Source organism: Neltuma alba, unplaced genomic scaffold (assembly GCF_004799145.2).
Source record: "Neltuma alba isolate B1F8T4 unplaced genomic scaffold, ASM479914v2 tig00007175_pilon, whole genome shotgun sequence".
In the NCBI taxonomy this organism is placed as follows: Eukaryota; Viridiplantae; Streptophyta; class Magnoliopsida; order Fabales; family Fabaceae; genus Neltuma; species Neltuma alba.
This window is the reverse complement of record NW_021634698.1, coordinates 1-13,608: the sequence shown is the minus strand read 5'-3', so window position 1 is coordinate 13,608 and position 13,608 is coordinate 1. Positions and strand designations below refer to the sequence as shown.

General features: G+C 34.7%; 1 protein-coding gene across 1 annotated transcript; it reads right to left on the bottom strand.

Annotated features, from left to right (window-relative positions):
* Positions 1 to 207: 207 nt before the first annotated feature.
* Positions 208 to 1,081, bottom strand: LOC114751961 (ethylene-responsive transcription factor ERF017). The gene has a single exon (XM_028940667.1). The coding sequence runs from the start codon at positions 1,000 to 1,002 to the stop codon at positions 355 to 357; it is 648 nt and encodes a 215-aa protein (XP_028796500.1). The 5' UTR covers positions 1,003 to 1,081; the 3' UTR covers positions 208 to 354.
* Between the last annotated feature and the right edge of the window lie 12,527 nt (positions 1,082 to 13,608).

Genomic DNA, 13,608 nt, shown 5'->3' with positions numbered 1-13,608 from the left:
AATCATCCAAAACCAAAAAGACCCATTAGCTAATTACCCCACACATTCAAGCATCACATATAAATTCGTATTTCATTCATTCAATGCATGACTACAGAAAAATTACAACAATTCTCTGAACAAACTTTACAGCCCTATTGTTAGACCGCTGCAACTGATTTTAATTATCTTCTCTGCACAAATTGTTCCAAAGAAGAAAAAACAATACAACTTCCCAAACATTCGCGGGGGTTGGTCCTCCTAAAATTGACCAATCCTAGCTCCAGTTAATCCAGGGGCTCTTGTGAATGTTCCGGAAATCATAAAACTATCCGAAACTTAGTCGCTATCAGTTTGCTATACTCAATTTACTGCTTAAAAATTCCACAGGAATGAGTCGTCAATTAGCAACCCATAATCCATGTTTTCTTCCTCGTAATTCACACTCGGCATTTCTGGTATATAGAACTCACTGGCTAGATCGTCAAACCCCGCGAATATCCCGTATTCATTCGCGTAATTACCCGATCCGGTTGTCTTAAAAAGGTCCGGGACCGATTCTTTTAGTGTCATTTCACTGTCCGTTTGCAACGTCACCTCAGAAAGCGAGGGTGATGGAGATTCCACGGGCACAGCTGTCGCTTCAGAAAGTGAGCGAGACCGAGACTCCTCCTGCAATTGTCGGGGGGTCACGGGTTTGTCTGAGCGACCCGCCCCGGGCTCCGAATTGGCAAAACGGGCCGCGGCGGCTTGGATCTGAGCGGGGGACATAGACCTGCCCCCGGCGATTTCGGGGGGATTATCGGGGAAATTAAAGTTACCGGAGCGGCCACGTAAGCAAAACATGGCGGCGTCAAAAGCGCGCGCCGCCTTCTCGGCGGAGTCATAAGATCCCAACCAGATCCTCTCCCTGCTGTTAGGTAGTCTAATTTCGGAAACCCACTTGCCCCACTTCCTCTTCCGAACACCTCTGAACTTAGAATCGCTTCGTTCCGTGGGCTCATCGGCGATCTGCTTCACCATTTCTTCCAGAACCCAAACGAAAAGCACAATAACAAAATAAAAATGTCAGTGTCCTTTTAGAAGGGTATAAATTGATTAGAATGAAGAGCTCGTATTGGAACGGAGGTATCTTTGTCGCGAATATTGGATGAGATTGATGAGAGCGTTTTTTTCGGTGGAGGCTCAGAGTTTGTGGCTGCTCATATATACGTGTGGGGAGGCCTGAGCGTGTTCGTGCGCAAGCGAGTGAAAGGGTTTGACTACCTGCGACCAGTCAGGGAGGCGCGTTGAAGGTCCAGGTGGCAGCAGGCGGATGATGCTAGCAATGATGTCTAGTTACGCGTAGAAGATGACAATATTGGACCACGTTTGCCTTTTGATCCACGTGTGCTTACTCCTCCACTTTACCTTTTATCATATGATTATTTTACTATTAAATACTCTTCCAATCCTTAATATAGGATCTAATTTTTGAGTTAATTTTGGTCATAAATATAAGACTTCTTTTTTATATTTATCAATTTTCTCTAAATTATTCCTATTGATACTCCCTCAACTATAATCAAATAGAAAAGAAAGAGGGGAGATTAAGAAAGATAATTATAGTGTTTTAGGAAAAATGTGTCATTTTTCTTATAATTAACTAACTTACCTAACTTTTGTAATCTAATCAAATTAGTTAAATGAATCTTATGTTAAGAACCAGAAGAGTATTATTAGTCTGTTACTATTTATATTTTCTGTTGTATGACTTGCATTATGAGCTAATTATAATTGGTAATCCAGGCAAGTTGTACGCAGCCTCTCTCGTTCATGAACAAATTCATCCGAGATTAATTCATTTTTGCAAAGAGATTTTAATATCAAGTTCAATTGATTTAAACCAATTATTCAGTAGCCAAGTACGGAAGAACTTATTAATTAACATGGAGCATAGACTATTGCTTAGGCATATATAGATAAATTATCTTGGTGCATGTCGTTCGAATGTGATAAGTTAACATTCCACTAAGGTTTCGGGGCTGATACGCAAAAGATAGAAAAACAAGGAGAATAATTTGAAAACAAAATTTATGTCTGATTGTGCCTTGTTTTGAACATGTCCCACGCCTATATGTAAAGTTATAAAATTATCAATAGTAATTTTAGCACTTGCCACGGAAGAACTCAATGTTATCGGGTTTTTAAAATTTATTCTAAACAACTGACGTTGATACACGTCAAGAAGGACTAACGTCATATGTTATCTTAATTTTACTTTCAATTTAATTCTAAATATAAGATTTTAATCAATTTTGTTTTTTATATCTATTTATTTATTTTAAAGTAGATATTATAGTAGTCGCATATATTAAAAATTTCATCAAATGATACTTTTAGCTAATACTTATAATTAGCAAAGGTATTACATGAAAGATAATACCTATTTATTACAAATAACTAACATGACAAACCTTCTTAATTTACTTAAATTAGCTAGCTATTATATTAAAGATCAAAGGTAGTATCATGATTTGTTATAATATGCTACCTCCGATCCTAATTATAAGAGTCAGTTGACTAATTTGAGGAGATTAAGAAAGTAAGTTGAGTTACTTATTTGTTCTAAATAAGTGTTGTCTTTCCTAAAATATCTTTGCTAATCAAGTGTATTAACTAGAACTATCATTGTTAGGAGGGTTATTTTGGAAAAAATGTATAAGTATGAAAGACAAAGTCGATTGGGATCTTATATTTATGACTAAAATAAAAGTCAAACTGGTCCTAATTACGTTTATAGACTATAAACAAGGTCTTATAATTATGTACGGAAGTAATTTTTTTTATACTAATGCTATATTGATTTATACTAACTCTAGTCCTGAATATAAGAACTAGTTAAAGATTCAATTTGATCTTAAATATAAAATCTCAATTCATACTATCTTCTGTATCTAGTTATTTTTCTCCAAAGTAGTCCTCAAGATAATCACACATATTAAAAGGTGTTCTTTCTAGAGCACATAATTAATAAAGATGTTTTAAGAAAGACAACATCCATTTATTATAAATAACTAACTTAACTAATTTTTTAATATTTATAAATTAATTATCTATCTAGTACTAGTACCGTACCAGGGGTAGTACTCTTTCCGGTCTTTAATATAAGATCCATTTAACTAATTTGGTTAGATTAAGAAAGTTAGGTAAGTTAGTAATTATAAGAAAAGTGACACATTTTTCCTAAAATACCATAATCATTTTTCTTAATACCCCTCTCCTCTTCTACTGATTATAGTTGAAGGAGTATCTCCAGGAGTAATTTAGAGAAATTGATAAATATAAAAAATAAGTCTTATATTTAAAATTAAAACTAATCTAAGAATTAAGTTCTATGCTAAGGACCGAAGGGTATAAAGAAGAAGAGAAGAAAGAAAGAAAGAAAGAGTCTGTGGTTTGTCAAAATTCAGAGGAGGCATATTTTTGGAATGAAATTTGAGGGGCTTAAAAAGGGGGATGACGAGGAGATTGGGTGGAGAGATTACCATTGGAATTGGGAAGACGTAAGTGGGTGATGTGGGAAGTGGCGCCTCATGGATGACGTGGGCAGGAGATCTGGAGGGTCAAACTCCTCCAACCATACGGCATAGAGCTCCCCCGGGCTGACTCGCCAAAACCTCTCACTTTCACGTCTCAGCGTTGTCTTGCGCGTCACAATAGCAGGCTGTCCTCCTTACCCGCCCATTTCCTCGCATCTTCTCCCACCCCAACTGCATCACCAGCCAAATCCAGAATCTCCTCTCAGAGACTCACAACTCACAACCCTTTTAAATCATTTTCCCAAATTCCTCCAACTTTTGGAGTTTTCCGCTTCCCTTTAGTCCATCGGTTCCCGCAGCACCGCCCGAGTCGCCCTAATAGTACGGTATGTTTTACGGATATATATATATATGGAGTACTAGTTCTGTTCATGTTCCTTTCTATATTCTGAGCATTTGACGCTCAAAATATGATTCAAATCATCATCAAACATATCCTCTTCTTATTATATGCCAATCCAAGCGCCTGCAGAAAACTTTTGTGTCCGCACTTACATTCTCCATCTGTCGAAGGCGACATCCCAAACTAAATAGAAAGACGGATATTCAGTATTGATGCGGGTAGCTAGCTTGCAGCCATCAGAAAGAGAGAGGGAAACTAAAGCTGGCGCGGTTTTAATTAATTCCTGGGAATCAATAGATACAACAGAGTCAGGTAGGCTTTTTGTAAGTAAATATTATACTGCAAAACTCTAATGCAGGATATGTGTGCGCGATTTCCAGGCGCAAGAGGATCACAAGAGATGGAAGTGATATAATACTGTGCGGAAATTTAGCTGGTTGATGGGTGAGCCCCCGTGAAGGCGACTACTCCAAACTTGTGTTTGGTTATGGAAGAATCATGGCATCCACAGTCGTAGAAAAACCTTCACATGCATTGATCTGACCAGAAATTGAGGCAAGCAACGCCAATTTCCTCCTTCGCCTGGTTGATGTAACTGGCCGTGCTGGTACTCGGAGTCATCAGCCTTATTTGGACCGAGTTGTCTTAGATTTGTCTTGCGGGATTTTTTAAACTAAGCATTTAAAACTCATGCAAGTTTTGGTTAAATTATTGCAGTCTCACTATAATTTGGGAGGGTAGTCATGTTAACAATAAACAACAATGTTTGATAGAATTAAAAAGATTACTGAACACTGATTCACCAACAAATTGAAGTTTAATAACACGTACATCTGCTAGCAAGTTGCTTTCGAATCAGATTGCTTAATTACCACTAATTCAGACACTCACGTCAATAATGATGCTAGCTGGACAGTACATCCTTGCTAAAGGGAATCTAGCAAAGAATCATCTTTTTTTTGTAAGGGTAAAATGGGTGACGAATGGGGTTGCCAAACTGTGTGATTAATGAGAAAACGTCCCCCCCCATCTTTTTTTTTTTTTTTTTTTTCCCCTGCTAAAAGGTCAAAATTTATTGGGGTTAAAGTTAAGATTACATGGGACGAGCCAATCCCAGAATAAATGCATTGGAAAAATGACCTTCAGCAAAAACAGAAACAACCCCCACCCCTTTCAAAATCTCCTCTCGCAACGTTGATTGTTAATTATTATGGCTCCGTTTGGATTGGCAATAATAAAAAAAAAATACTTATTTTCAATTTGACTTTTAAAAAGTGAGATTGATTGAGTAAAAATTAGATTAGCTGGGATATAATTTATGTTTGGATTGATTTTTATAATAGTTTGTCAAGTAAAAAAGTTGTTTGGATTACAATTAAGTAAGTAAGTTAGTTTGCAAAAATAACCAGAATGAGTATGACTTTTATTAAATAATTAAAAATATGAATTTACAAAATATAATAACGTTAAATTATTATAATAAGAAAAATTTATATTAATAATAAAATATATTTTAAATTGGAAAGTATGTTAATGTGAAAATTTTAAAACTAAAAAATATTACATAATTAATTGGATGATATACTCTGTATAATTTATAAATATAGAATAAAAAATAATATTAAAAATTAAAAATATTATAACAACTATTAAAATTAGTTGAGAATATTAAAATAAAATAAATAACTAAATACTAATTAGAAAATACAAGGATATAAGGAATATATAGAGGGGAAGCATAAGAACAAATAGACATAGAGACATAAGTATAAAAATGTCTTTTAATTCCAAAATGTTATTTTGCATAAGTCATAAATAAGTTTTAGACATTTTTCAATCATGTTTAAAAAAACAAATTTTAACCCATAAGTTTAGATTGGCCAAAAGTTATATAACAAACAGCTCCTATAATTTATAAAACTGACTTCATCACACCTATAAGTTACTTTTCTCCTGCTACTACAAAAAAAAAAATTGACGGTTATTTTTATTTATATTGACGGTATATTTGACGGTTAAAAACGGTCAAGTATACCAGCGTCATATATTTGTGTGGGAAATATTTAACGGTTAATAAATGTCAATCAAGTGATATATTTGTTATAAAGTTGCAAGTATATAATAGTTAACATGTAATTTTACAATTTTGTTTGGTGAGAATACTTGACAATTGTTTGTAGTGTGAGAATACTTGACGGGTTACTTTTAAAACAATCAATCAAGTATTCTCCTAATACTTGATGGTTATTCAAAACAACCGTCAAGTATAAGGAGAATACTTGACGGTTTAGGTTTTAGACTAATAACCATCAAGTTTTTTTTTTTTAAATACAGGTATTGCTTTTCCAATAGCACCCCTACATTATAAAATTTTATACCAAAGCAGCATTTATTTTTGAAAGATAGACCAGGCCAGCATTCAAACCAACCAATACATCAAGCAATAATTCAGTCATATGAATCTAATTAACCATGTACCAGACAGAAATTTATATTATTTTTTTTTTGGTAGTGTGAAATCAAAAAAAAAGAGTGATTGACATCACTAAATATTAACTCCTCTCGGGAGTTCTATTCCAGCTGCATCTTCCTGAAGAATCTCAAATGACATTACTCGGCGGGCGGTTGTGGTCCAAGTATCCATGTCTCCTCTGGTTAGCTCATCTGGCTAAGCTGTCGCGCATATCATTACTTTCTCTGTAAGTGTGATTGAAATTTCACTGTCCATTGTTGTGAATTAAGTCTCGAATATGCTTTGTTATAAAATAGGATCTCCGTGATGTGATTTCCCTTTCGCTATTTATTTGCTTGATTATTCCTTCTGCGTCTGATTCCACTAGGATTCTTCTCAGTCCAGCTTCCAGCAAAGCTTGAGACCTTCTATAATTCCCCAGACTTCCGCTCCCTCTACATCACTTGGAATTTAATTTGCATGTGAATCCTCCCAGCATTCTCCTTCGATCCCCTCACTACTCCTCCATCATCCTGCTTGTCGCTTCTGTTCCTGTCCATCCGCTCCATCCGTGTTCAATTTACACCATCCACACTCTTCCGTGGGTACCATCTAATTAAGTTATTTCTCCAAGTCTGTTCCTTTCCAGCCATAATTATTGCTTGCTTGTTACTTAGCTTCTACGTCTCTTCAATCTTCAATTCCTTTCTTAATTCCAGGGGTTGCTTTGTATTTGGGTCATGGATCTGTAAATTCCTCCACTTCTAGATGTGCCAGCAGCTTGTAGCAAAATATCCGGCCATTAATAATAATTCTTCTCTGATCTTCCTCTGAAATTCACATTTTGTCGTCGAACCATTGCTCCCATTCCATGTTAAAAAAACTGTGACCAGTACTCTAACGGTACTATGCTTTCCCATATTCTTTTTGCATGCGGGCAATCCCTTAAAAGCATGTAGGATGTCTTCCTTTCCAAGTTTGCAGATATCGCATAATCCACCGCTGCCATCCCATTTCTGGGACCATTCTTTGGTCAAAAAAAGGTGTTTGTGTCTTGCCCTCCACATAAACACTCTTATTCTCTCAGGAACTTTCATTTTCTAGATTTTTCTCCATATTCTATTCGGTTGCCCCTGTCTTTCCTCTGCCAGCCCCTTGTACGTGCTTGCTGTTGTGAATTCCTTATCATTATTCAGTCTCCATTTGAACTTCATTCTCCCTGCATTGCTTCTGCTTTAACATTGGCGTTGAATATTGGTTCCAATTTTATCATCTCCTTCCATAACCTTGAGTCTCCTTGTTTTGCTCTTGTGCCTTCCCTTCCCCTGTTGTCTTCTTCGTACTTTCCAGATAGTACTTGTACCCAGAGTTCCTTTGGATTGACAGTTTTCCTCCACAGTAGCTTTAATAGTAGTGCATCATTCATAGTCTTTAGCATTTTGATCCCGGCTCCCCCATTGCATTAGTTTTACAGAGAGTCTGCCAAGAGAGTGCATGCCACTTTCGCTGCTCTTCCTTCACCCCATATGAATCTTCTTTGTTCTTTCTCTAATACTTCGATCACATTCTGGGGAATTCGATCATGTTGCATCTGGTAGAGTGCCATCGTGTTTGTGACTGAATTGACCAGTGTCAATCTTCCAGCCAGCGATAGACTTTCCACTTTCCACCCCTTCAGTTTTTTTCGAACTTTTTCTATCACCTTGGTGTATTTCTCCTTCTTTCTGCGTGGGAACGAAATCTCTGCTCCAAGGTACCGTCCTATGTCTTCTACCTGTCTGAAATTACTCTTCCTGCATATTTCTCTCTTCATATGGTTTGACACATTCGGACAGAAATTTTATTATATACATCTTAATAATGTAACAAACCAAATGTTATACAATTGTGCCAAGTCAAGGCAAAATTTTAATTTAGACAAGTGAAAAAACCAATTCCAAAATCAAAATTGGCCAATTGCCAAAAATTACAACAAAATTGAATTTGACTAAAGCAGTCTTCTACTTTCCTATCTATTTTGTGCCCATTGACGATACAAACCCATTGCCATCTCTTCAATGATTTCTTCCATCTGAGCGGATGAATACACTGTGCAATATGTGTCAGCAAAGTGCTGCATGCAAAAGCAAATTAAAGTTAGATATAAATGTAAAACTACACTAAGTATAATTCTAAAGTATATAAATTGAACTTTAACAAATGCATATTACCTTCATAGGGATTATGTCAAAATTATGCATAATTATTTCCTTCATGAATTTTATCACGCAATACCCACAATTAGAGTTTTTGTTTGGCTGACGTGGGCACTGTAAAGAATTGGGAAAGGAAATTATATTAGTGAATAATATAAATAAATCATATTTAGTAGCATAGTAAATAATGATAATGAATACCTTCACTTTCTTTCACGGGGAAGGCTTCGTCGAATTGGCTGTTTTTGACTGGGGGGCAGGGTAAGGCTTGATCAGTGCGATATAGCCACAAAGCCCTGAGCAGACAATAAAATTTTATATTAATGACTGTCAAAAATTATATTAAAGCAAGAAATTAAATTAAATATGAAGAATAGATATAAATTTTACGTATTAAACAATAAAACCATAAATGGTCGATTGGTTAAATCCCAATGAAGAGAATCAAGATACTAAATCTTTGGCTTTGTGGGATTGACCATAATCAGCATCCAGTATCCCCTAAGTATAAGAAAGACAATTAGAACAATTACAAAATATTTAAAAATAAAAGAATTTTAGGAAGTTCGATATACTACTTTGACAATAAGGTGCCAAAAATAAAGTTTAGCCTTTGTTGTCTTAGAAATGAAGATATCTTCCAAATCTTTGGATAAGTCTCTTTCCTCTTCATATCAGGGCCTGGCTAGCAAAAGTGTGGAGGCTGATAATCTTGAACTTGTCACTGAGATCACTTGGGACAATAAAATTCTCGTTAAGATGCCTAAATCAAGAAACAAACAAATCAATAGAATAAATATTCAAGTAGTTAAGTATTTAATTAAAGTTTTAAGAAATACCTAATACAAAAGTTACAGGCATTTGTACTAGCCATTACATATATCAGAATTTCCTTCAATACATCATTTGTGACGTAGTCTGACGATGGTTGATCATAGATCTCTAGCTTAAACTCTAGGGGAATCATTAAGGAATCGCCATATTCTAATCTGGCCCCAACTGCATATTCCTCAAGACAGATTCAGGATCTTGATGATACCGCTTGAATGGGCTCAAAGGGCTACTTCTGTGGCTATGATAATGAGTGATTGCCCAATAGGCTCTTCTTCCTCTTAGACTGACAAACAAATTGTTAGTAATTAAAACAAAGTTTATTTTAAATCAACTGAAGGTTTCAACCTATACATATATATCTTTGAAGGATGTCCTAACACAAGAAGACGGCTAGGCCAAGCAACAAAGCTATCCACTGCTTGAGCTACTGTCTCTACATCTGGGGTTGGCATCAGAAAGGCATAATTAGGATCAATAGCAGTGTTCAACTGCACCCTCACATGATCAGCAGGGAGAGACACATTATGAATCATGCTTTCCCCCTGATAAATTGAACATGAGGCCTGTTGCAATAGTGTGATGTTTAAGGCTATCCGCCACACACTGAATGTTCGCTTTACCTTGAACAAACATAAGAGTAGTGTGATATGAAAATAATTGAATGTAATCATATAAACACAAGAAGTATTATATCTCAAGTAGCAAGGGGAATGTGCAGCTGTCTTTGCCACTTAGACTGAGATTTGGAGCTGGCTGTGATGCTTAATTTCTGATCAATTGATCGATTAGGAGTGCTTGCACTTTAACTTACTCTTTTAATCAGCATGTTTCTTTTCATCCGCATGTCACTTTAAATTTCTCGCATCTTCTACATTACTATACAAGCATCTGAATCTTAGCACAATGGGAAAATACCACAATGCCTTCTTCAGGCTCTTCCCATTCTCTTGGTAGCGTGACGCATTACACTTAGGACACTCGGTTAGTGACTTATACTTCTTCCTAAACAAAATGCAATTGCTGGGACAAGCATGTATCTTCTCATAACTGAGGCCAACAAAGCGCAACACTTGCTTTGCATCGTACGTTTGGCTTGGAAGCTGTTTTTTTAGTAGCATTTGTTTAACAAGCAAAAGTAGTTCTGTGAAACTTGTATTGCTCCGCCCATTTCTTACCTTCAAATTATACAATTTCAACACTACAAATAATTTTGTGAAATCGGCAGAACCTTCATATAGAGGCGTCTCAGCATCACACTTTAATCTATCAAACATTTTAGGACAATCCTCGAGTTCTTGTTCAATCGCATTGGTCATATCCTCAAGACGGTCAGCTTCATATGTACTTGTGTCAAAATTGGATGATCCACAGCTTTCACTATGCCCTCTATTATTATTACTCGCATATCTTGTCTCTCTGTGCTTTGTTCAGCACTTATAACTTTGATCAATGCCATTGATAATAAGTGGCTCTCACAATAGGATGGCGAAACCCACTTAAGAAGGCAACACTTAAGACAAGGGCAAATAATCCTATTATGATCATTGGCGTGCTCAATCGTAAACTTAATAAAATCTTCTACCCTATCTCAATATTCTTTTGATAGATGATTGGCGGACATCCATTCATTGCTCATAGTCCCCAACTAAGATGATCATTTAGAGGAAAATGTGATCAGTGACTCAAAGATATTGTGAGAATATATTTTCACCCAAATCAAACAAATTCATCTTCTTTGAAAAATATTCTACTACTACTAATGTGCTATTCTATTTGGAAAAAAATTTGGCAGCACAACGGCATATAACTTAGCATTTCTCAGGCTTTATGCCCTCCATTTTACTTCAAATAAAATATTTAGCAGCAAATTATAAGGCAATTTTACTAACAACATACAAATTAATTAAAATTCAATAATTTATAATTACATAAACATAAGGCACTCAAGTCAATTTTAATAACAAAATAGAATTTATGCCAAAGGAGCATGAAAAAAGCTATTAACTTGCATCTTAAACCAAATTTACCAACATAATTATCAAACACTTAGACATACTTAATAACTCAATATCACAAAACTCAATCAAGATTAAATTGATAAACGATTAAACATGCTTCAAATACATCGGCCAGGAATCTCCTTATCGAGCAATTCTCTCCACTTCCCTCCATTCCACTAATTAGCTTCTTCCATCCCCCCAGCACTTAACGTAGCAACCAGGTTTTATGGGGCTCTGATTTTATCTAAAATAAATGCAAAAAAACTCAATCAAACATTTAAAAAAAAAGATGAGGCTTCTCATTGTAGGGATGCCATTTCCTCCATTACCCAAACACAAGCTTCCTCCATTACCAAAAACACAGTTTTGGGGTTGTTTGATTAAAAAAAAAACCACATTCCTCAGCCAAACAGTACAAAGAAGCGATAATGGAGCAAAAATAATGGATTGGAGTCTATCATTCTATCATTCAACCTATCATTCACATTCAACTAAAACCATTTGGAAGGAACAACAACAACAGATTAGGGATTTAACAGAAGAGGCTAACCTGAAGCTATAAACTCTGGAGAACAAGCTTGAGCGATGATGATGATGGAGGACGACCACACTGTGAGACAATGAGGCTGCAAGAACCACAAAAGCCAAAGGAAAAGGCCAAAAATGAGATGGGGATGGTGAATTATAGGTCTGCGAGATATGAACAGAGCTTGGAAAGAAGAAAGGCGCCTAAAATTTCAAAATCAGGTTAAGCGAAATAAACAGATTTGGGGGTTTTAAAATCAAATGCTTGACGGTTTTTCAATATAACCAACAAATAAAATTCTTCCCAAATATTTGATTGTTGTACTAAAAAAATATCAAGTATTATTAAACTTGATGGTTCTCAAAGAAATAATCAAATATGTTTGAGAATACTTGACGGTTCCTTTTTAGAACCGTCAAGTATCTTATAAAATATATGAGAGTTCCTTTTAAAACCGTCAAGTTTTCCTTTGGCAAATTCTGCCTCACCTTATTTGATGGTTTTTGTTATAATCGTTAAGTGTGATGCGTCAAATATTTGTAATTCTATAGTAGTGTCCTCTGAAACGCTATGCCAACAGACTGCATATATGTTTTCGAACTGAACTGTTATGCTTTTCACAAAACCTGTATGAGATAGTTTATATTTATGAGGTGTGAAATTCTTAATTTATTATTTTGTCATGGTTAGTTGTTAAAGTATTATATGTATTTGTAAACTTACTTATGAACGCCTGTAAATTTTGTAGAAGAAGCACTTATAATGTAAATTAGAACTTATAAATTTTTATATTGACATTTATTATTTTGCTGTGTTAATTATTAAAATGTGTATGTGCAATAATAATTTTATGTAATGAAATATAAACACTAGTTATTTTGGTATTACTCCTCCAGTTTTTAATATAAGATCTAATTTGAGAGTTAATATTGTCCCATATATAATACTTATTTCATATGTTTATTAATTTTTTTAAATTAATCCTGTTAATATTCCTTCAATAATAATCAAGTAGAAGAGGAAAAGAAAAAATTAAAGAAGATGATGGGGGTATTTTAAAAAAATATATATCATCTTAACTAATTTGATTAATATTCTTGATCGATTCAAATTAATTAGGTTTTACAATAGGGACGGATAAGCAATAATTATCAAAATGTGTATGTACCTATAAATTCACATATAAATTTGACTTAATAAATATAAACAGTCAAACCTAAGTTTTATCCATTTATTTATCTCTCTTTCTCACACACACGTACTTCTGGGGAGAAAAAAAAAAGTCAGCTAGCTTGCAGACGATAGAATGTAAAAAAGAGCTTAGTAGGTTCATCAACAATAATATGCACGTACCTTGACCAATTAAAGCGCAAAAATTCTGAAAGTGTAAATAGAAATTCTTAATAATGTTAGAATACTGCAATTTGTAATAAAAAAAAGTTGAGCTATTAAGATATTCAAATAATTTTAATGATCATAACAAATCTCTACCTTGTTGGCATAACAAAAAAAAAACAAAACAAAACAAAGCTCCACATCTGACATGTAATTCTTTTAATTCCCATGCCATACTATTGAGTAGATTGCACTAAAAATTTAATAAAAAAATGTACAAGACTTTAAGATGCCAGTGAGTAATTTAAAGAAGAGTTTAAATTTTCATAATATATTAAGAAATATGAATTAATAAATTATATA